At 44.7% G+C, this 22,098-nt stretch overlaps 1 protein-coding gene across 5 annotated transcripts; it reads left to right on the top strand.

The window, feature by feature from the left end:
* The first annotated feature begins 754 nt into the window (after positions 1-754).
* Positions 755-21,480, top strand: CTTN (cortactin). 5 transcript variants are annotated; one of them, XM_082283540.1, is made up of 17 exons: positions 755-863; positions 3,594-3,677; positions 3,935-4,008; positions 5,295-5,424; positions 7,976-8,086; positions 8,749-8,803; positions 9,314-9,424; positions 10,231-10,341; positions 10,620-10,730; positions 12,019-12,129; positions 13,803-13,858; positions 14,389-14,458; positions 14,934-15,082; positions 18,062-18,151; positions 18,244-18,433; positions 19,319-19,390; positions 19,667-21,480. In XM_082283540.1, exons 2-17 carry the CDS (start codon positions 3,594-3,596, stop codon positions 19,801-19,803), a joined length of 1,662 nt encoding a protein of 553 aa, XP_082139666.1. In that variant the 5' UTR covers positions 755-863; the 3' UTR covers positions 19,804-21,480. The 5 variants fall into 5 exon arrangements, with proteins under 5 accessions (XP_082139666.1, XP_082139662.1, XP_082139664.1 ...); XM_082283536.1 differs by lacking the exon at positions 9,314-9,424; XM_082283538.1 differs by lacking the exons at positions 9,314-9,424; positions 10,231-10,341.
* Positions 21,481-22,098: the final 618 nt, after the last annotated feature.

The raw sequence follows: 22,098 nt of genomic DNA, 5'->3' as shown, positions 1-22,098 counted from the left end.
GCCCCAAGGATCGAGGTTCTCTGCACCTCTGTTCTCCTCGAGCAGACAACTTTCTGAGAGTAAGTTTAGCCCAGGTTTTTATATATGCTGTATTCGGTTTATAGGGTAAATTGCACTGTATTTAAGCCTGGAAAAAGTAGCTGAGCCGATTTATAACGTGACCTGGCTACATTTGGAATTGCATTTGTGTTCACCTGGATTTTGTTTATCTTGCCCTTTATTACAGCTTGAATTCGTGTGTTTGTTTGCAATGTTTTTCGCTAGAAATGGCGTTCCTGGGGACCTTTCCTTCTAGAAAACAGTGGGCAAAACAGTAACTCCTACCAGAGTGTTTTAAACCCTCGTTGATTCCATTTTAGCATCCGTTTCATTTGGATCCCTTGGGGGACCCCAGCCCCGGGGGAACCTTTTAAAAGTGATGGGAACCCCTAGGGACGGAGTAGATGCGACTTCCAAAACATGACGGTGCAAAAGTGAGTATTAACATTAAAAAAGGATGTCCAAAACTGCACCAACAACTCCCCTGTGGCCATTTTAAAACTCCTGACGGTGCATTTTTGGAGCGGCTGAAAGCAACGGGGCAAAGAGCAGCCCAGCTGCGGCTCCAGAAATAAATGTTTATCATTGTTGGAGCGGCTCGGAGCCCCGCAGGCTCCCGGGGGCAGGCGGCGTTCCCGGGCCGGGCCGGCGCGGCCCCTCCCGGCGGGGCGGAGCGGAGCGGAGCGCGTCCCGCTCCCACCTGGAGCCGGGAAGAGGAAGTGGGAGCTCGGGAGAAGCGGAAATTGCAGCAGCAGCAGCCGCCGCCAGCCTGGGAAGCACCGGCGGGGAGCCAGCGCCGAGGAGAAGGCGGCGGCAGAGGCAGAGTAAGCGCGGCGGGGCTGAGGGGGAGCCGGGCCGCGGGCTCCGCGCACGGGGGCGGACGCGACTCGGTGCCCTTTTCTTAAAAAATTCTGTTTCACCTCCGAAGCTGGGAACTTGCGGGGAAGCGTCTGCGGCGGGGGGTCCCCACAGCGGTGGTGCCGCTGCCGTGGGTGCCCCTCAGGGCAGAGCCCCCTGGCCTCGGTGCCGGGCTCAGGCCGTGCGGCCCCGGCCGGCCCGGGAGCTGCTGCCCGGCTCCCCTCACCTGCGCCCCGGGGCTCGGCTGCTGCTGCCCGGAGCGCGTCCCTAGGCCCGGGCAGCGGGGAGCTGCCGAGGGTGCCGCTAAAGGTGCTGGGTAGGATGATGTGTGTGCTGATTAGTCATAGCAGCGCTGAGGAGCGCATACATTCGAGGCGTATATTTAGCCTGGGTTTGTGTTCGAACCGTAGCGTTTGCTTCTTCCTTCAGGAATCATGACCACGTGAGTCAGTGAGTCATGAATAGATCGTGTTTCTCCTCGTTCTGCCCTGGAATCGGTGCTGGAATAGCAGGCGGAAACCAGGCTTATTCCTGCTGGCTGTGGACTGGGAGCCTTGGTCACTGGGGCTGCTTTGCTCCTTGTGGAATTCACTTCATAGAATGCAGGGTTGAGCTGCGGAAAAATGTTGGCGTTTATGCGCATGATTTGCAAAGAATCCTGGTGGATTCTGGATTTTGCACGGGGGTGCGTGTGAAATCCTTCTTCCCTGAGCTATTGTTTGTGAGAGCTTGAGGAGGAAGCAATGAAACCTAGACTGAAGGATCCAGCTTTTGTTCTCTGAAATGTCCAAGCACAGCTGAATGAACAAAGTACATCCATCAAGTGAGCATAAGAAACAAGTACTTGGGGGGAAAAAAGTTGTGTTTTGCACAAAGTATGTAGAAATTCGCCATACACAGATGTACCTCTGCTTCAGCTCTTGTCACTTGAATTCCATTCCTAAGCATCTTGCACAGTGTGGTGGAGCACAGAAGGATGGATACAAAACATCCCTCTTAGGAGGAGTTAGAGAGAACTTGGACCCATGTTGAATCTCATTATTGAACTGGTTGGGTTCTGTTTTCCAAGGCTTTTGGGGCTTTTTTTGGTGAGAGATTGGATTTTAGTAGGAAAGAGTAGGGCAATCAGACACAATTATGTGAAAGAAGGCTTTAGAACAGAGTATTTTAAGGATGCTGTTAAAATACCCACGTTCTAAAAGTTTGGGTTATAAACTCGTAGTCTCACAGGTTTTTTGGATATGAAGTACTATTATAAAGGTTAGTTCCTTAACTGCCAGAGGAATTTAGAGATGGGAGACCTGAAAAAACATGAGAGGAAAGGTATTCGTACTGTGTTAGGATGTCACCTGCTCTGCTTCTACACCCTCCTTCCAGGCTACTCCAGCATTTGCTACCCTGGTGTTTGACTATCAGTTTTTCAGTTGTTCTCACTCACGTTACCAGTCCTGAAACTTCTGAAATGCTCCATAGAACTGGCTCATCAGCTCGTTCTGCCAGGCTGCAGAACACGCCTAACAGAACGAGCGGCGGACTTTACCCAGGGACTATTAGTTATGCATTTCAGAGGGAGTTTTCATCCCACCCACTGAATTATGCTTGTGTGAATTAAATAGCCTGTGATAATTACCTTTGTAATCTATTCTTAATTAGTAGGATGAAGGTAAGAGGACAGAACGATGGTATGTTAAAAAGCTGAACTCTAGTTGAATTGCAAAGAAAAATCCTTTCTCTGAAGTGTGTTCTGAAAAAGCTGGGAGAACAGGCAGCTTGTAGTTTGATGTTCTAGTTTTGCTTTCTAGAATTTATTTGTTTTGATTTACATTGAATAAAGGGCGTAAAATCCAGCCGCTAGCACCAGGAAGATCAGGAATTCTGCTAACTAGTTGCATTCAGAAGTGTTGATTAAAGGCTTCCAACTTGATACTCCACAGGGGATAAGGTTTCCAGAAAGTGAGAAGCCCCAAATCATTAATCTCTTGAAAGTGCTGGGTGCTGTGTCTAGAAGTCAGTTTGCCTTTTTCACGAGTCTCGCTTCCTGCTGTCAGTGCTCCAGCAGTCGCCCTCTGTTTCGTTTGTGTACACCGTGTCTCACAAGGGATTACCCAAGGAACACAGACACTCCTGTACTCTGTTGTTGGAGCAATGTCTGGATTGTGTGCAAATTCTTGGAGCTGTTGGGATTTCTGTCACCTTGCTGAAACTCACTGCACAGCAGGGCAGGTTGTGCAGGTGTAATGCAGGTGAAGAACAATGTTTCAATGCCTGAGGAAAAAAAACTCCACCTATTCCTACCCCTTAACTGTATGCACATGATCCAGAATTAGCAGTTTTTGGAGGTGCATGTTGGCTTGGAAACTTGTGTGAGGGGAAGTGTTTGGCTGCAGTGACTGCACAAAAGACACACGTTAATTTGGGCAAGGAAAGGTGACACTGTTCTCTTTGAAACAGCAATTGCTCCTAATACAGCGCAAATGAGAGAATTAAACAGGTTTTTAAGCCAGCTTGAGAAGACAGCCTGAGCACCAATGGTCAAACCTGTTTTCACTGCAAGCACAGCTTTTGGTGATGTGGTTAAATAGCATACTTTATTGGGAATTTTGAATTCCATCTCCTCATTGAGTCGGCTCCTGCATGAACCAAATGAGCTGGCACTGGAGTGGAGCATGACCCTGCTTCTCCTGCTGGTGTTGCAGATGTGGAAGGCTACTGCAGGCCACACCGTGTCTGTCAGCCAGGATGATGGAGCTGATGACTGGGAGACGGATCCAGACTTTGTGGTATGGCTTTTGGGGTTTGCTGATCTGCCAGGAGTGGGTTCTGGGACAGTTCCAGAGGAGCTCTGCAGGGTGGGGGCTGTGTCTTGGCAAAATAAACTGTCAGGAGCAGGTCCCTGGAAGTGGAGGGGAAGTGAAGCTGCTTTTCTAACCCTTGTGGTCTCAGTGACTGCTGGAAGGTTTTGCTGTGAGCTCTGAAATGTGTGTAACTAGTGATTTCTTTGGGTGTTTAACTCTCTTTTTCTGTGTGTCCTTCACAGAACGATGTGAGTGAGAAAGAACAGCGCTGGGGAGCTAAAACCGTGAATGGATCTGGCCACCAAGAGCACATCAAGTAAAGCAGCTCTCTTGTGAAATGTATTAATAGGCACAGTCCTAGGCAACTTTTAATCACCTCATGTTCTCAGTTACTTGTGTCCTCATAATTAAAACAAGAGTCCCTGTAGAAGATTGATTATTTGTCAGATTGCTGGTCTTTCAAATCTGTCAGTGTCTTCAGAGCTGAAATTCAGAGCAGAAATACGGTGTAGGGCCTCTTAAATCTTTCTTTGTCACTGGAAATGTGATTTTTCCTGCCTCTGTGTCTGGAAAGGTTCTTTGTGCTGTTTTGGTGCAAGAGCCAGTAGTGCCAGGGGAGAAGCTGAGGGATCTGAGCAGCTCCAGTTTGGTACTTTAAGGAAACGTTTGGTCCCTTAATTCTTACACTTTGTTTAGAAAACTGCTGCCACCAAACTCATAAAAACCCTGGCAAAGTAACAAACTGAGCTCTCTGTTAGAAAAGCAGATGAGTGCATCACAGAGGGATATGTGAAACAGAGATGATGCATCTCCTGAGTCTTGTATTTCTTACAGAAGGTGCTTAAGACCAAACTATAAAGCAGTTTTAGGAAATGCAGGATTGTTGCAGACAGAGGGAGACTGAACTCTGGTTACCTCAGGGATCAGTGTTACTCTGCCCTGTTCTGAGAGCAGTGGGGATTCCTGCTGGCTGAATTACACCTGAGGAAGCTTAAAACTTGGGTGGAAAGTCCTTAAGGTGCAGATTACATCCTGGATTATCCTTCTTGTGCCTAGCCTGCTCTGCCCTCAGTTCAATTCCTGCATATTTTAAGGGATCACTTTGGGAAGAGGAGGTGCAAGTTTCCTGCCATCTTTATTTTGCAGTAGAGTGGTGTCCAGAATGCTCTGTTAGAATGAGCCCTGTTGCCGTAGGGACTGTGTGTGATAAGGGATGATCCCTGTTCTGAAAAGTTGCCGTCTAAATAGAAAGCATTGGGAAGAATTTAAATTAGGACATGAGGGAAAAAAAATATGTTTCAGGCACAAGTCAACTCTAGGTAATGGATTGTTAAAAGAGCAAAGTTCCCTTCCACATTAGTCTTAAAACCAGCAAGTTTCTTTTCTTTTTTAAACAACATTTTGCAGTGGGACAAATCCAGTGTCTCAAAATATGAGGAGATGTTTTGTGCACTGAAAAAATGGGAAGGGCTTGAAAAATGCAAGTCATCCAACTTCTAGTTAAGATGATATTTTTGTCAGCTTTATATTTTGCATCTTTATGAAGTTGCTTGCTGAAACTTCCTTAGTAAAACTTGTTGCTTGGTTATTTGTCTTTTAAAGTATTCATCAGCTGAGGGAAAATGTATTCCAAGAACACCAGAACCTCAAAGAGAGGGAGCTGCAAACAGGACCAAAAGCTTCCCATGGCTATGGAGGGAAGTTTGGCGTGGAACAAGATCGAATGGATAAAGTAAGTATGAACGGGGCTTCCCTGGGATGAAGTGATAAATGAAGTGATAAGCCTTGCCTTGCCCGTGGCCAGCACCACTCTGTGTAAGCTGAGCGTGTTCCTGCTTTGCTCTGGGATGTGCAACGGCCCCACATGACTTTGATTGATGCCAAGTCGTGAGAGGATTCCCCTGGAGTCAGGATTCAAGTTTTCAAATTAATGTTTCTAAATTAACAGAGCGCTTCGTGCATTAATAAGTCCAGCATGATCTTTCTATTTGGATGCTGTGCCAGCTCTTCTATGCATGTAGATAGAGACTGCCAGAAAAAAGGATGTGCTGCTGCATTAAAATCAGAGAGCAGCTCTTGTGAACAAACTCTGAACAGTGACAAGTAATGCAAGTATTTAAAATATCCTTGTACTTCAATCAGATGGTAGGTTTTTATATAAGGAGTTGATGGCTGCTTATGTTACACTGTTGAAAAAAGTTATAATTCTTAATATAATTCCTTTAGTCATGTGATAAATAGGCATATCAACTTCTGGCTACTTTCTCTCACGAGCTCTGTTAGAATACGAATCAAAACATTGCTGAATAAGGAAGTTTTCTTACTTTCTGTGTTCTTGGTAACTTGGCAGCCTTAAATTTTTGCTGGATTCCCGTATTCCAGAGTTAATTGCTGTCCAATTCTCAGTGGGCCTTTGAAATCAGCTAACCTTTGAATCTGAGAAAAGGAATTGCTGAGCAGATTCAATCACCAGACCTGTTCTGCTGCTGCTCTCTAGTGTCAGCAGTTTATCCCTCACCTGTGTCCATAGGGAAAAAGAAAGGACCCAAAGTCAGTAGTGTTTTCCATAGGCCAGAATTAATCATGGGGGAAAAACGTGCCGATCATGTCCATCTGAGCGATGCTGGTGGCAGGAGGTGTTCATGATTTATGTTTGTAATAAATCTTTCCCCCTTGTAACTGTAGTTCTGAAGCCTTGTGGCTGAGATGTCTCCTTTGCAGGTGTCTGTGCAGGTGTGCTGCTCTTAAAGCTTGGCCATTAAATCAGAGTCACTGCAGCGTTGTCCTGGTGCAGGGTTTTGCTGCATTTAGGGCAAAACCTTGGTGCTGAGTTAAAATGAACAGTTCCATCGCTCTGTGTGCCATACCTCCCGAGCTGGTTTAAAATGTACAGAAAAATTATGGGGGTGTTTTACTCTGAAATACAGATTTCCAAGAAAAATATTCTTCTAAGTCTTTTCTAAAGGGGGATTTGTTGTAATGCTTGGTATTTGGTGAAACGCAGAAAGTCCTGATACCACGAAGAAAACACCACGCTCATACCTCAGTTGATATAACAAAAGGGAGATCATGTAAAACCACATAAACTCTAAAATTTTCAGAGCTTCGTGTTTTCCATAAATGTAATGGGAAGAATAAAGGGAGGTGGGAGCCTTTTCTGTCACATTTAACAGATACTGTGGTACGGAACACCTGCAAAATGAACAGGAGTGTGATTGTTTCAGTCAGGAAAAGAAGGCAGCTTTTGTAATGCTTCTGAGTTAAAGCAGTGTCCTATTGTTGCCATCCTTGATCTGTTACCTGGCAGTAACTTCAGCCAGTAATGCTTTGCTTCCCTACCTGCTGGGAATGTTCCCTCCAGCACCTGTGTGGAAGAAAAAGAGCAAACACTGTGAAATCCAAGTTACTTAGGTGTGCAGGCACCTTGTGTCCTCAAAATAATTCACCTTGGTGCAGCTGCCTGGCACAGGATTATCCAGTGTTGGATTAAACTGATGAATTGCTCTGGCCGGTTCCCAGTGTTGGCACTGGGCAAGGAAAAAGCACTTTTGCTAGAGGTGTGAGACTCCAGCAACAATTCCAGGAGCTGGAAGGGCTCCCTAGCACTAGGTCAGTGTAACACTAGCAAAGGCTGTGTGGAGGCACTTCCAGGTGTGTAATTACATATCCCTGTGTCCTGCCAGTTGTGGTGGGATGGATGGAGCTCTGCCTCTGTTCAGCTCAACTTCCAGGGCCAGGATGCAGGGCTGGGATACCTCTGGCACAGGTGTGAGTGCATCTCCTCATGTTCAATACCATTTTGCAAGCCAGGAAGATGCCTAATTCTGATTTATGCTTCCCTAAACCAATGGCAGCTGGCTTTGGTTGTTATTTGTTGCAGTCCCCTGTCAGCTAAAACAGATCCCTAAATACAAGTACCAAAACACAAGGCTGTGTGTTTCACCTGGAGCTCACTTCAAATTCTGCATGAACACCATCAAGACTCCCTCTGTACCTGTCTTGCTTACATTCCTGTGCTTTTTGAAGGGCAAATGCAGGGCATAAAATAGCCCTCTTAAAATACAGTCACTTCCCTTGCCTAGGCTGGATTGGTAGCCTGCCAACATCCTTGTGGAGACCTCCCAAATGAGTAGGGATTTCCAGGGAAGTTGGTTTCAGCAGGAGGAGTGGCAGTGATGCATGTTGGTAACAAAACTCACCCTCAGGTTGCTTGGTGCAGTGTTTTGTCTGACACACAGACCTGTGTAGAACTGCTGTCTCTGAACTTAACCAATTTCTTGCAGTCAGCTGTTGGACATGAATACCAATCCAAACTTTCTAAGCATTGCTCCCAAGTGGATTCGGTGAAAGGGTTTGGTGGCAAGTTTGGAGTACAAACCGATAGAGTTGACCAGGTGAGTGATGTCATCTCCTCCTGCAGCCACTCACAGTGGTTTATTTCCTCCTTTTGTACATAAAACTGCAAAATTCCAGTGCCTTAGGATGCTGTTGTGGGCTGCTCTTCCTGCTCTTTTTGAAGTTTAGCAGAAGCTAACACTGACTGTTATGGAGATGAATTGCTGTTTAAAGCGGAGCAGAAAAAATCCCTCGTGGGAGATTGAGATGAGTTGAAAAGAAAGCTGAAAAGAGATGTTAAAATATTACTTTTCTTGTGTTCTTGGACAAGGTCACTGTGAATGCTATAGCAGGAGGGGTTTGGGGGATGGTTTGTTCTGTATCTTAACATGAACTACCAGGCAGGATGATTAATGTCCTGTTCCAAGACTCCGTAACAATCCCTGCATGGAAATGCTGGATTTTTGTCATACTGAATTGCTGGACCTGGCAAGGCCAGACTGGAGTGTGCTGCTGGTATGATTTGCCATGCACTAAATTCCCATGTAAATGCATATGGCTCATAAGTTAAATAGGTATTTATGCCCCCAATCCAGAAGGTCAGAGCAGTATGGAAAGACACAGGAGCTTGCCATGCTCTTCGTCCACTTGCCATGCTCTTCGTGCAGTTTTTCTCCTAATGCCTAACTCTGTCACACATGTCATTTTATTTCTCTTCCAGTCAGCTGTTGGGTTTGAATATCAAGGCAAAACTGAGAAGCATCCCTCCCAAAAAGGTAAAGTGGGGAGGTGGTCACCTCTGTGAGCACATTTTCTGTAAAAACCAGAGTGGATTCTTTCACTGTATGGAAAGTACCTCGTTTAGTGAGACCTCTGCATGACATTCTCAATGAATCAAATGGTGGGTTTGGTGGAACAGAAGAGGAATAAATGAATTTCAGAGCAGTTTCATGAGTTGATGAGGTTTTAAGGCAAGGAAATAGTGGGTCGTCAGGAGTCTTATTTTTCTCTCTGAAGTGAGGTTCAAGGACATGTCAGGGAGACTGGGAGTTGCTCTTTGCTGTATTGCACCCTGTTGGAAATAGGGAATAAATTTAATGGGAACCATCATAAGCTGTAGGATGGTTGCTTATCTTGTATTTTAAATGAAACCGAATTTTGTGTGCTAAAGCATTAATAATACTTCAGTTCTGAAATAACTTTTTTTTCCCTTCAATTGCTAGGCTATGCTGTATCTGTGACAAGTGCCTTCATGCTGTTTTTATTGTGCTTTACTCTCAATGCAGACTACTCAAGTGGTTTTGGTGGAAAATACGGAGTACAGGCTGACAGAGTGGACAAGAGTGCAGTGGGGTTTGATTACCAGGGGAAAACTGAGAAACACGACTCCCAGAAGGGTGAATAGACACACATGTGTTAGCAGGCTCCTTCCCTGATGCTGTAGGCACTGCCCATAGGCCATGTTGTAAAATACTCATGTTTTACACCTCTTGCACTCCCAACCTGCTGAAAGGTAATGCTGGGTAAAATTTACGTTGCTGAAAACCTCGACTTCTGAAAAAAGAAGCCTAAAAACCCGTCAGTTCTGCCTGGTTTTAAGGAGGTTTTTTGCAGCTCCTTTTGAAAAGCTGTAGATCAAAGTATTCAGACTGTGAGCAGTTTAGCCACCACAGAGAAGTGCTTCGAAAAGAATCAGCTGTTTGTGGATTAAAATGTTTGCCAGTTAGCAGCATTTAGAGTTAATAGATTTTGTGTTGCTGGTCAGGTTTCCAGGCATGTCTGATCAAAAATTGACCATTTTATTGAAAAATTGTGACAATTTGCCATCTGTTTCCTGTTTATCCCAAAGAAATGTTTGTGCTCTAGAAATGCTAGCAAGGAGCAGGGGGTGTTTAAAAGCATCCAGGCTGTTGCTGACACAGGTTTTGAAGTTCACTTTGCTAAAGTGTCTTCAGAATTTTTCCAAGGAGTCAAGCAGCTGAACTGCTGGTATTGCCCAGCAAAATGCAATTTTATTTTCCATCCTGGAGAAGGTATTCTGAAGGATTTCTGACTTCAGTGTCTGAAATCAAGTTTATCTGAGGGTGTCAGTGCTTCTTTCAAAACATGATGTAATGCTAGCAGCCCTGATTATCACAATTTCTCAAGGTGATGATTTTGATGCTGAGCACTTACAAACAAAACTCTTCCCTCTTATCTCTAGATTATTCCAAGGGCTTTGGTGGTAAATATGGTGTCGACAAGGACAAAGTGGATAAAAGTGCTGTTGGTTTTGAATATCAAGGCAAAACGGAAAAACATGAATCACAGAAAGGTTTTTATTATCTTCTTTAAAAATAGCAGCTCAGACCCTTTTAAACCTGGGAAAAATATTTTGTCTGTGGGGTTTTTTTTTGGGTGGGAGTTTTTGGATTATTTATTTTTTTTTGTGGTAAATGTGTGTTTGCCCTGTGTGTGTGCAGACTGTGCATCCCCTCAAATGAGTGAGTGTATTATGAACAGGGTGGCTTATCCCCTAACGTGTTCCTGGTTTTTCTGTCGAATGCAGTTTACAGCTACGAACTGCAATAATGTTTTCTGAAAACTCCACAGATTATGTAAAGGGCTTTGGAGGCAAGTTTGGCGTGCAGACAGACAGACAGGACAAGTGTGCCCTTGGCTGGGACCACCAGGAGAAAGTGCAGCTGCACGAGTCGCAGAAAGGTACAGAGCCCTCCATTCCTTGCTGTTCTTTCTGCCTCCCCTCGTTGTGACCTCCTGTTGCCTCTGTGAGCCCCCTGCCCTGGAGTCTTCGGGCACAGCCTCACAGGAGCTGGCGTGAGGCTCCTTTCCTGTGTCTGGGTTTTGCTGTCACTGGTTGAACTGGTGGCTGCAGAGCAGCTTTGGCACAGCTGACACCCAGCCCCTCAAAGTCCAGGCTCAGGACTAAATTCTCCCTTTATGAGCCTGCAAGTAGCCTGGATTATTTTCCTTTTTCAGTCAAGTTGTGCAAACCACAGGTTAGGAATTCCTTTGTACTTCCCTCAAATAATTTTTCCCTTCTGGATTCTGTTGTGTATATCCCTGTTTTCATGCAGGGACAGACTAAAATCAAATGCAGTCCTTCTTCCTGGCCTGTGGGGTACCTATTACTGTGAAATACTTGGTATTCCATATATATATATGGAAATACATAACTTCCTGTAAAATGCAGCTGGTGCTCTCTAGCCCTCTGCCTGTCACTGCTTTTAAATTAATGTTTTAAAGTGATGAAATTAAAACTGTTCCTCAGAATATTGTTCTGTTGGGTGTTCCAGCAGATTTGTTGTGAGAGGATTACCTGAAGCCCTTTTTTCCTGTGCCATCCCTCGTTTTATAACACACATATGTATTTATATATATAAATAAATATATATATATATATATCTATGTAAATGGCTGTCCCCTAGGCAGCAGTAGGGAATGATCAGTTCTTAGCTGAAACCTTTTCTCCCTCAAGCTGTGTGGCAGCAGGAATATTCCTCCTTCCTTTAAGGAATGTCTGGAGGGTGGTCTCTGTGGAGCCCATCTTCACACCTCTTTAAAAGTCAGCTGTCTGTACAAATGTTAACCACGCTGATGAAGGAAGCTCATTTGATTCTCTTGTATGTTTTGGTGTTTATTTTGTTTATTCTCTTGTGTATTTTGTTGTTTTGTTTGGGTGAACAAATTAGCTGTGTGCCTGTGTTCATACCTTTGATGAAATGCAAGTGCATTATGCAGTATGGATGAAAAATGTTGAGAAATGGTTTTTTTCTGTGACTTCAGAATGGTGTTCTTATATCTGATAAATCATCTCAAGTTGAGACTTTTTTCAATTTACTTTTACAGAAGTGTCTTGAGATAGTTCTTTTTTTTCACCATCCAAAATTGCTGATAATTGAAAATATTGCAAAAATTATTTTGAGTGTCTCTGACTAAACTTCTTTATTTTCCTGCCTTGGTTTTAATGTATCCCGTGTGGCTTTTTCAGACTATAAGAGTGGTTTCGGAGGGAAATTTGGTGTACAGACAGAAAGGCAGGACCCATCTGCTGTGGGGTTTGATTACAAGGAGAAACTAGCCAAGCATGAATCTCAACAAGGCACCGTTTTTCACTTGTTACTTTCTTACCAGTGCAGCCACTTCTCTCACAGTCTGAAATAGTTCTCTGAGTAGATCAACGCCAGGAATGTGCAGACACTTTCTTGCGCTTCTGTCCTTCCATGATCCAGCAGTTTTCTTCATTTTATCCTTCAAGTATTACCTAAAGCAAGCCTATGTTCAGGAAACCCAAGGTTTAGTCAACAGCTCTTCAAAATCCTGAATTAATTAATAGCTGTACATGCAGTGTGATAATAACATTACTGTTAGTATGATGTTAATGAAGTCAGTTTTAGAGACTAAATATAAGGTTTTGCCTGGATAAATTGGTGGGAAAATATTCAGATAATGGCCATGCACGTAACCATTAACAATCAATGAGCTGTGGCAAGATCATTTAGCAATTATTGTAGTCTTTGAAAGAAGTAGGGAATGTTTGTGGTTCTTGGGTGAGCAAATGCTGTTATAATGCTCTGTTTATTCATTGTGAAATAGTTGGGGTACAACCCATGAATTCCTGGTTTTCCGTTATCTTAAAGTGAGGAGTCTGGAGCAGGAAAATGTAAGTGTAGTATATTTATTCTGGCTGAAAATACATACCAAGCTGAAGAAAACGAGGGTGCTCATTGATAGTTGATATTTTCCTGTGCTGTAGTGACACATACAGACTTTCAGAGCCCGAGTGCAAACACTGCAATGGCTGGCAGGGAGAGCCAGTGGTTTGGGGGCTGAGAGGAGCAGGGCTCGTATTCCAGGGATGGATAGGAAAGCCTGTCCATGTAGAGAGTGTGAGGGCACATTCCTACAGCTCACTGCCACCACAAAGAGGTGTTTTTTCCAGCTACACACTCTGGCTGCTGCCGTTGTGCTGCTCTGGTGCTCCTCAGACATTCCTGTGAGAGCAGAAACCCACTCCTGTCCAGGTTTGTTTGTTGTTTTTATCAGCATCACTAGTGAGTGAATCTGACTTGGGAGTGTCACAAGGGCTGGGGTCAGCACCAGCTGGGAGGCAGAGTGTGCAGCTCAGGGCTGGTGTGGGATAGCACAGCCACCCCATATCTGTGCTGGCGAGCTGCTTTAGGCAACTGAAGCTGTGGCCTGTGGAATTGCCCCTTTCCACCTGTAGAGCAGGAGTGATCTCCAGTGGCTTTAATATTCACCAGCGGAGTATCACAGCCAAACCCACTGGAATGAGAAGTTTGTTACATTTTCCTGCCATTCATGGAATTTACCAAGCTAAAGAGGAAAAAAAACCCCAAAACTAAAACACCTCTGTAGTCACCGAAGACTCCTTTGAGCACAGAAAATGTCTCAGGCTCCATGATTTCTGCAGAGGGCTCAGAATTGGTGCAGTCAAAGGCTGTGTTGCAGAAGTGATGCATCAGAAGGGCTCCTCCCTTACTCTCTGCTTGATCCCTGATCAATCCTCAGCTTCATGTTTACTCAGGGAATGCATGTGGCCCACAGTCTGTCGTCTGCTGGTCTTCCTGAGGGCTCCTGGGCTTCTGTGTCCTCTCTGCATCAAAGCCAAGTTGCATTTTCTCTGGTGGCTGTCACTGTGGCTCTGCATGCAGCTGAAATGGCTCTTTGCACCTGAGGTGGCTGTTTGCATTTGGCAGCAAGGCGGGAGGGGCACCAAACTCCCTGCTCTGACCTTTCTTGTCCTGCCTTTAGATTATTCCAAAGGATTTGGAGGGAAGTACGGTGTCCAGAAAGATCGGATGGACAAGGTAGGTTCCTTCAAAGAGCCAAGACTTCAATAGTCTATGGGGCTGCAGAGCAGCCTGGTTGGATCTGCACGGCTCAGCTCTCTATTTCTGGACACTTCTCCAGTCTAAGAGTAAAGCTTTGTGCTTTCCTAAAAAGCTTTCCTTTAAAAAGCAAATTTATACACACAGAGCTGATGCCATCTTATGTGGATTAGAACAGCAACAGCTACACAGTGTATGTTTAGGGTACTGCCTTGCTTTTAGTTCTGATGAGTCACTCTTAAACATTTTTTTTAATTAATAGGATTTTGATGTGTTTAGAACTGTCCCTGAACATTAATTCCTTCTAGTTTGACTTGCAGAAAGGATTATTATTATTATTATTATTATTATTATGTCAAGTTTTGGTTCTTCCTGATTTGGTTTTGATGTTCTGCAAAAAGCCTTAGGGGGAATAGTGTTACAGTAAAATATCTCAGACTGAGGCTGTGTGAATGTCTTCATGAATTTGTGGGTGTTTATACATGTATCCTTTTTGGCCTTACTGATAGAATGCAGCAACTTTTGAAGATATTGAGAAACCAGCATCAACTTATCAGAAGACCAAGCCAGTAGAAGCTGGTAAGGCATTGGCCCCAAATCCTTTCTTTGGAGGTGATAATGTCCAGAATCCTGGGATATTGATGTAGTAGTGCTGAGTAAGGATCATCCAGAGGGAACTGCTGCATTTGCAGCTCTTTAGCAGCCTCAGATACTCTGCCTCCTTCCTTTAGAGGTTGTTTTGCTTTGTTACAGTTTGTTTTTTCTCTTGAGGCTTGTCAGAATTAAGGAAGGGAAAAATAAGGGAGAGTGAGCTGTGTAGGGGAGTGGTGGAGGTTGTATCATGAAGGAGAGGAGGGAGAAGCAGAGGTTTTTTTGGAAGACTCTTGGTGCACAAGAGGTTTGAGCTGGGAAGGGGGAGGAAGAAAGGACTTCCCTGACAGGACTATGAGCTCAGAGGGCAGAAAAGCAGAAATTCGTAGCAAAAACTCATTCTGGGCTACCTTTATATAGAAGCTGAGACATGACTTGACCTGAATTCTTTTCCATGTCACAGTTGCTAATAAAACAAGCAGCATCCGAGCTAACTTTGAGAACCTGGCCAAGGAGAAAGAGCAGGAAGACCGAAGGAAGGCAGAAGCTGAGAGAGCCCAGAGAATGGCCAGGGAGAAGCAAGAACAGGAGGAGGCTCGGAGGAAACTGGAGGTCAGTAAGATTCAAATCCTATAGGAGCAGCCTGGTTTCAATGCAGTGCTGGGAGAAAAGGGAATCTCTGAGAAAAGGTATTTTCCTCCTTTCCAGCTGGGCTTTAAAGCTCAAAGTGTGTGTTTGTGTCTGTGCTTTGGCTGTGCGTGACTCCAGCCTGGCCTTTTCCTCCTGCACTTCTGCCTTTTGGCAGTCCCAGATTCCCTTTGGGCACAAAGGAGCCCATGAGGGGAGAGCTCTGTTGTCCCCCAAAAGCCCTGCACATTCAAGAAATTTAACCCCATGGTGATAGCTGGTGATGCTGTTCCTTTGGGATCAGTGTTTTGGGAGATGGAGGTGGTGTAGCACACAGCCAGGAGATTAGGGCAAGATAATCCTCCCAATGTTTATTGAATCTTAGGGAACTAAAACAATTGACTTGGCATTGGCATGGGTAAAAGCTTAGTGATTTTTGTGTTATTCATAAGCAAGATGTTTAGTCAGAAACTGCATCTTGCCTGCTGTATGGAATTTGCATATTTGTTTAGTTTAGTTTATATTAGAGGAGGCTAAGGCTTGATGTAACTAATTTGTTTTAAGAGTACAAAAAGGTGCCTGGTAGGCTCTCTTTCTCTAAAGTGATTGCTTTTTTTTCTGTTTTCTGTTTTATTTTTTCTTATTTTCCTTTTTTCTCTCAGCTATTATCACCTGTTTTGCCTTATGGCACCACGATGTGCCGTGCGAGCGTATGTTCACTGCAGAGATGTATCACAGGCTGAATGGGAGCTCATCTTTTCTGCATCAGTCTAGTGCTGCCTTTCCTCCACGTGGACTTTTAATACCTTCCCCCAAACACTCCTGGGGTTTCTTTACTGTGCTGGAGAAAAGCTGGGAGAGGAAGAGGTCATGGAATGGTTTGGGTTGGAAGGGACCTTAACTACTGTCTTTTTGATTTTATTCCTTTGTTATCTCAGGAATTACATTATTTATTTGCTGGTATTTTTGCTGTAAGTGTGGGTTAAATCCAAGCCGTTTTGATGGATTTTTCTTGTGTTTCATCAAGGATTCTGTTGCCTGGACACATTGGAAGTTTTTCCCCCAAAGCTGGTATTTAAATTTCCCCGTAACCAGATGATTAATGTTCTTACAGCCTGAACGTCTCCATGGTTAATTGTGGGATTCTGCAGGCACGGACAGGGGGAATGAGGCTGAGGAGAGCTGAAATGGCACTGCTGGCACTGCCCCTTGCTCCCAAGCTGAGCATGGGAAGGGCAGGCATGTGATCCACAGCATCCACAGACAGTGCAAAGGGCGGGCACGGACTCTGACTGGAGTGAACTTTATTCCTGTCAGGGAACTTCTTCACACCAAAGGATGAAGTCCCACTTTCAGAGGGTATGTGGGCACACACACTCCCACCAGGGGAATGTGCATATGGACTGCATTCCTTCCAGAGCCCTGTTTACTGGTAATCCTCATTCTGGTTTGCTTCTCACAAATGTCACACAGTCAAAGAGTGCTCAGGGAGCTCTTCTTCGATGGCTGGGTTGAGTCAGTGCTGCCTCATGATTTCACTCTGCTCTGCTGCCTTGGAAAAAAAGGCAGGATGCTCTTTCACATGGAGCATTTCACTGTGGAACAAAACCCAGCCTGAGGGGGACCATGCAATTTAAATGTTTTATGGCAATTATGCTGTGTCTATCCTAAACTATAATCTGGATTGCAGACCCATTTCCTAGGACAAATTAGTCAAACTCTTGCCACGTTTGACATCAATAATGGATTGATACTGCTTAATTTGTCCCCAAACTTAGGTTTGACTTCTAATAATCACTTTGCTGGTGCCTTTTTATCTTTTTTATCTGTAGCACAGGAGTTAAAAGTGGGGGAGGGTTTGCATCAGGAGAGACTTTTTCCAAAAAGCACAGCACTAAGCTTTGAATTGTCTTCAAAGCTGGTTCTGCTCTCAAAACACAGTTTGCTTTCTTTGTTAGATGTATTTTTTTCTGAGCTGTGACAAGCAAAGGAAAGGAAGAGTTTTTTGGAACAAAGTCCTCCCGCTTCATCTCTGTACTGCCATTTCTCCTGAGAATCCTCTGGGGTATTACAGTTTGATGGGCCTAAACTACTGGAGTGCACAGATTCCCATTGCACACATCCTCTCTTCTTTTTTTTCAATGAAGAAGACAGTTTGGCCCTGGATTCATGGTTTTCTTTTCCCCTGTGGTAAAGAGAGGCAAAATGAAAGTTACCTGTTGAAATAGTTATCTCTTTTTGTGTCATGTGAGCAACACAGCATTTCTTGCACTTCGGTGTCCTGGCTCCCTAATGAGTGGCTTCCCACTGATTGTGGAATTGCCCTGTGATTCACAGGTGGGATGGCACAGCATGAAGCACTTGAGTGCCAGAACAGATCCACATTCTTTGTGTCACAGAACACAATAGCAATACTACTTTTATTTCTGCCACATCTCTTAGCTCCTCTGAACATTTGAATCCTGCACTGTCACTGTGTAGGACCCTCTTTTGTCTGAGCTATTCAGTCCTTTGCCTTGGCAGGAAGTTTTGCAGACCTGCCAGAGCTTGCAGGGCCATTTCTCATCAAAGGCAGTTCATCAGTCATGCACCCAGAACGTGTGTGGGCTTCAGGTTCATTAAACTCAGGCTGAAATGGGACATGAGGCCCAGCCAGCTGATGAGCAGAATGAATACACTGAGCACCAAAACCCTGCAGCTCCTCTGGGGATGGGCCCAACAGCACTGGTACTCTATTTTTAAACACAGGCATGCATATGTGCCATGGGGTTTTGTTTCTTCCCTTTTTTCCCTTGTGCTTTGCTGCATTTGTGATGCTCTGCTCGGCCCAGCCAGCCCAGTCCTCCTGTGACCACAGCAGTTTGTTGCAGGATATGCTGCCTGTCCCTTCTTCTGGAGGGTTGTCTCTTGGTCATCTCTGTAGCGACTGAACTGCACTGAAGTTTTCCTTTCTCCTGGATTTAGGAGCAAGCTAAAGCCAAGAAGCAGACGCCACCAGCCTCTCCTGTCCCACAGGTGGCGGAGCAGAAGGCGCCCTCCAGCCCGCTCTACGAGGTTTGTTGGGATCACCTTCGGGACGGGGGGTTTGATCCTGAGCATGGGAACCTCTTCCAAAACCCTGACAGAGCTCCCCTGTCTTCCTGCAGGATGCAGTTTCCTACGAGGCAGGGTCAGCCTACAAGAGCTCCAGCCCATCCTACCCCACTGCCCGGGAGCCAGAGGCTGGCTACAAAGCAGCGGAGCCGGACTACCAGGAAGCAGTGAGCCAGCGGGAGGCGGAGTACGAGCCAGAGACTGTCTATGAGGTGGCAGGAGCAGCAGACCACTACCAAGCAGGTTTGTTTCTCACAGCAAACCCCTTAAGATAAGGATTATTTCCTTGTGCAAGAGCTTACTGAGCAGTGGTGCTGATAGCACGCTGTCCTAGTTTTCTAAACTCTCAGTCCGATGAGACTTTCTACATTCCCCACCAACAAACTTTAATTAGGAAATTAATATATGGCTGCAGCAAGGTGTTGAAGTTACTTAACTTCTGTGAGATGATGTTGGAGTAATTACAGTGCTCTCCAGGGCCTCAGTTCAAAAAGAAGTTCAGGGGTAACCATTCCCACCCCATGGAATGTAGCTCAACGTGAGAAGAAAGCACTGAGCTGGAGATTAAACGTGTGCCAAGCCAGCAAAAAAATCCAATCAACAATTCTTGGAGTTTGAAATGGATGTGTTGTGTTCTGTGCCTGTGAGGGAGTGGAGTAGGGGTCTGTGAAACTGCAAGAGTAAGGTTCTTTTGAATTCCTGGGTTTTTCTCACCTCTTCTGATTACTGAAAGAGGTGTGAAAGATGAACCTGCTCTGGTACAAAAACCGGGAATTTGAAGCAGGCCCCTTTCTGCCTCCCCAGCATGCACCACTTGTATTAATTATTCTCTTACACGGTGATCTTGAGCTCAGCTGTCCTGTCACGTTTTACAGAAGCAGTACAGGGCTGATTGTTTTTATGTAGTCCTGTGCTAAATGTCTCTTGTAAGTGCTTCCTTTCATGCTTCAGGTGTGTGTGATTTAGGGAAAAACTCCATGCAGAAGGAACAGCAGCACTGCTGAAACCTAGCATGGGTTGTTCCCTGCTTCCTGTGTGGGTTAGCAGTGCAATTGAAGGAGAAGCACCACAGAAAACAACTGAGGGGATAATGTGCTTCATGTTTTAATTGTTCTCTCCTCTTTTCAGAAGAAAATGCCTATGATGAGTATGAAAATGAACTTGGGATCACAGCCATAGCCCTTTACGATTACCAAGCTGGTGAGCAAAGCTCTTGTTTTCACCCTTTGCCTTTGAAAGCTCTGTTCTGCACAAGATAAATCTGGATTTTTCCTTTGCCTGTTTATGTCCCTTGTAGTGGCAGATGAAAAGTCAGGGATTTGGGGGTTTAACAGCAGCGCGGAGACGCTTGCACGAGTTACTGGGTGCTGTTTGTGGGAGCGGTGGGAGTTTCCAAAAAGCCCTTTCACCCAGGTGCTGGGGCAGCTGTGAGCCCTTGCCTGTGTGAGTGCTGACCCTGTTGGGCTCTCCCTGCAGCGGGTGACGACGAGATCTCCTTCGACCCCGACGACATCATCACCAACATCGAGATGATCGACGACGGCTGGTGGCGGGGCGTGTGCAAGGGCCGCTACGGCCTCTTCCCTGCCAACTACGTGGAGCTCAGGCAGTAGGGGCTCCCACTGCTGCTGATGCCTTAATTCCCCAGGCCACACACACGACTGCTCACACTACAGACCACGAGGCTTTCCTGAGGATGGAGGGGGTGTAGACATACGGCTTTTATATTTAATACTTCGCTGATGCTTTTTAGAACGTTTATGCCACAGAAATCGCTAATATATTGTAACTACTCCGTCTGTCACCGAGGCTCTTGGGATTTATTTTCTTCTGGAAACGTTTCTTCTCTGCCAAATTAGCCAAGCCTTTTGGAGGACAGGTAGCTGTCTGCTGTAATATTGCATGTTTTACTCCTAAGTGAGCAGATTTACTCAAGTGTTCAAGTCTAGTTAGTCTTCCACTAAGCAGCTGAGAAGGTCATGGCTATGCAGGTTGTTTGCATTTCCACCAAGTGGGGAGGACTGGGGAGGTGCAGAGTTGGGGGCTTTTTATTTTCTTTTCTTTTTTCTTCTTTTCTTTCTTTCTTTTCTTTTCCAGATAGTGCTTGAAAAAAACAGAGAAAATGTTTGAAAATTGCAGCTAATGGCAGTTAATCAAATACTGTCCAATATTTATGGAATATTAATGTTATGAAGGAAACAGTCTGATACTTTTTCTCTCTCTTTTAAAGTTAAGTTCCTTGGCTCTTGAATTAATTTTATTTTTCCTCTTTTTAAATTATTTTTTCTTGGTCCTGCTCCTCCTGCTCATGTTATCCCAGAGGAGGGCTGCAAACTCTCTGGCACTGATTGTCCCAAATTCCTTTACATTTTTGGTTTTGCTTCACCCTCCTCTTTTCCCAGGAAAACTTGGAAAAGTTACTGTGCAAATGTTAAGTCACCCAAGGAGATTCCTGCTTGTTCAGAAGGAAACTGGCATCCAGACCTGCAGGAATATTCCCATTGCTTTAAATGGCAGGAAAAGGTGGGAGGGGCAGGGTTGCAGTTGTGTCCTGCGTGCAGCACATCCATTGCCACACAGGGAAGGGCCTGCTGTGCAGTGGTGACATTTTATGGAACCATTCTCGAGTCAAGGAATGTTAATCATTGGATTTGAAGCCCATGTGAATGATCTCCATTTTTAAACCAGACAAGAGGTTTTTTTTTTTTTTGTATGTTCAACAGAAACTGCCAGTACTGTTCTACTAAACAGCACAATTAAACCTGTTTGGGCTTGGTTTTGTTTTGTTTTTTTTTGCCAAAACTGAAATTCCTGTCGCTCTAGAAAGCTGAGCACTGCAGATTTAGGGTCCCTACCAAAGATAGCAAGTTGTATCCAGTAGTGCACGTGTTCAATGTCTGTACTGTCTGTTTCCACCTTCTGGTCTAAAGAAAAATGGCAAATCTGGTGTAGCAGCTAAGAAAGAAGGCAAAGAATTCCTTCCACTCTAAATTTGGACCAATGAAATATAGAAGGCCTGTACAAAATGGTGAAATGTACGGTGTATCAAGGAGGAAGGCATCATGTTGAACCAGTTCTTGGATGGTTGGGACAATCCTTCATGAATGTCACGTGTGTTTCATGATTATTATTACTATATTTTTCTCCTTTCTGTGGTCTCATATCTATGTTGTACTTGCATTACTAGGGTTGGGTTTTATATGCAGTTTATTTCATCCAATTTTGCATAGAACACCTCATAGGGATATGTTTTTTGTAAATTAAATATTCAATAAATTTTTTGAACCATTTGCATGGAATATTTTTTTTTCAATAATATTCTTTTGAAAAATCTCAGCACCAGGCTCAGCTTTGGCTTTTGTTTTATGTGCCTGTTACTTCTGCTATAACCACCAGTGAGCTGCGGGGTTTGTGGCTGCTGCTGGATTTTGGGAATGCTGGGGGTAGCAGCAGGGCACTGAGTGCTCTCCCAGACACAGATGTGGATTACATCAAATAAACTTTTCTCTCCCTTTGAAGCTGTTCTGCTCTTGTTCATGGCAGAGTGGGTCCTTCCCAAGGCCTTGCTTTTCTCAGTCCTGCCTGCAGGAAGGTTCTGCCTTGCTGCCCAGGTTTTACAGTTCCAATCCTGAACTTCTCTGGGAATCTGGTGCTTGATGCGCCGCCGGAAACACTGAGGAAGAAAATCCCAACAGCCTTTTTATAGTTCTTTAATGCTGCTGATTCTTAATGCTGCTTTTTACTCATGGTTTGCCTCACCCTATGGAGAGGGCTTCATGGAGTGGAGAAATTCTCAGTCATGAGATACCCTTGGCTGTCCCAGGCTGCTGTTGAATTTTAATTTAAAGAGATTTTCAATAGCAAGAATCAACCAAACTGGGTTGTTTTTTTTTTTTTTTTTTTACTTT

The sequence above is a fragment of the Coloeus monedula genome, assembly GCF_965178545.1.
Source record: "Coloeus monedula genome assembly, chromosome: 6".
NCBI classification, from domain to species: domain Eukaryota; kingdom Metazoa; phylum Chordata; class Aves; order Passeriformes; family Corvidae; genus Coloeus; species Coloeus monedula.
This window is presented reverse-complemented; position numbering and strand designations above follow the sequence as displayed.

Bases quoted from the DNA above. Each gene is read 5' to 3' on its own strand.
- CTTN (XM_082283540.1), top strand. From the start codon at position 3,594: ATGTGGAAGGCTACTGCAGGCCACACCGTGTCTGTCAGCCAGGATGAT. The intron at 4,009-5,294 runs GTAAAGCAGCTC...TGTCTTTTAAAG, and splicing joins GGCCACCAAGAGCACATCAA to TATTCATCAGCTGAGGGAAA. The intron at 9,425-10,230 runs GTGAATAGACAC...TCTTATCTCTAG, and splicing joins GAAACACGACTCCCAGAAGG to ATTATTCCAAGGGCTTTGGT.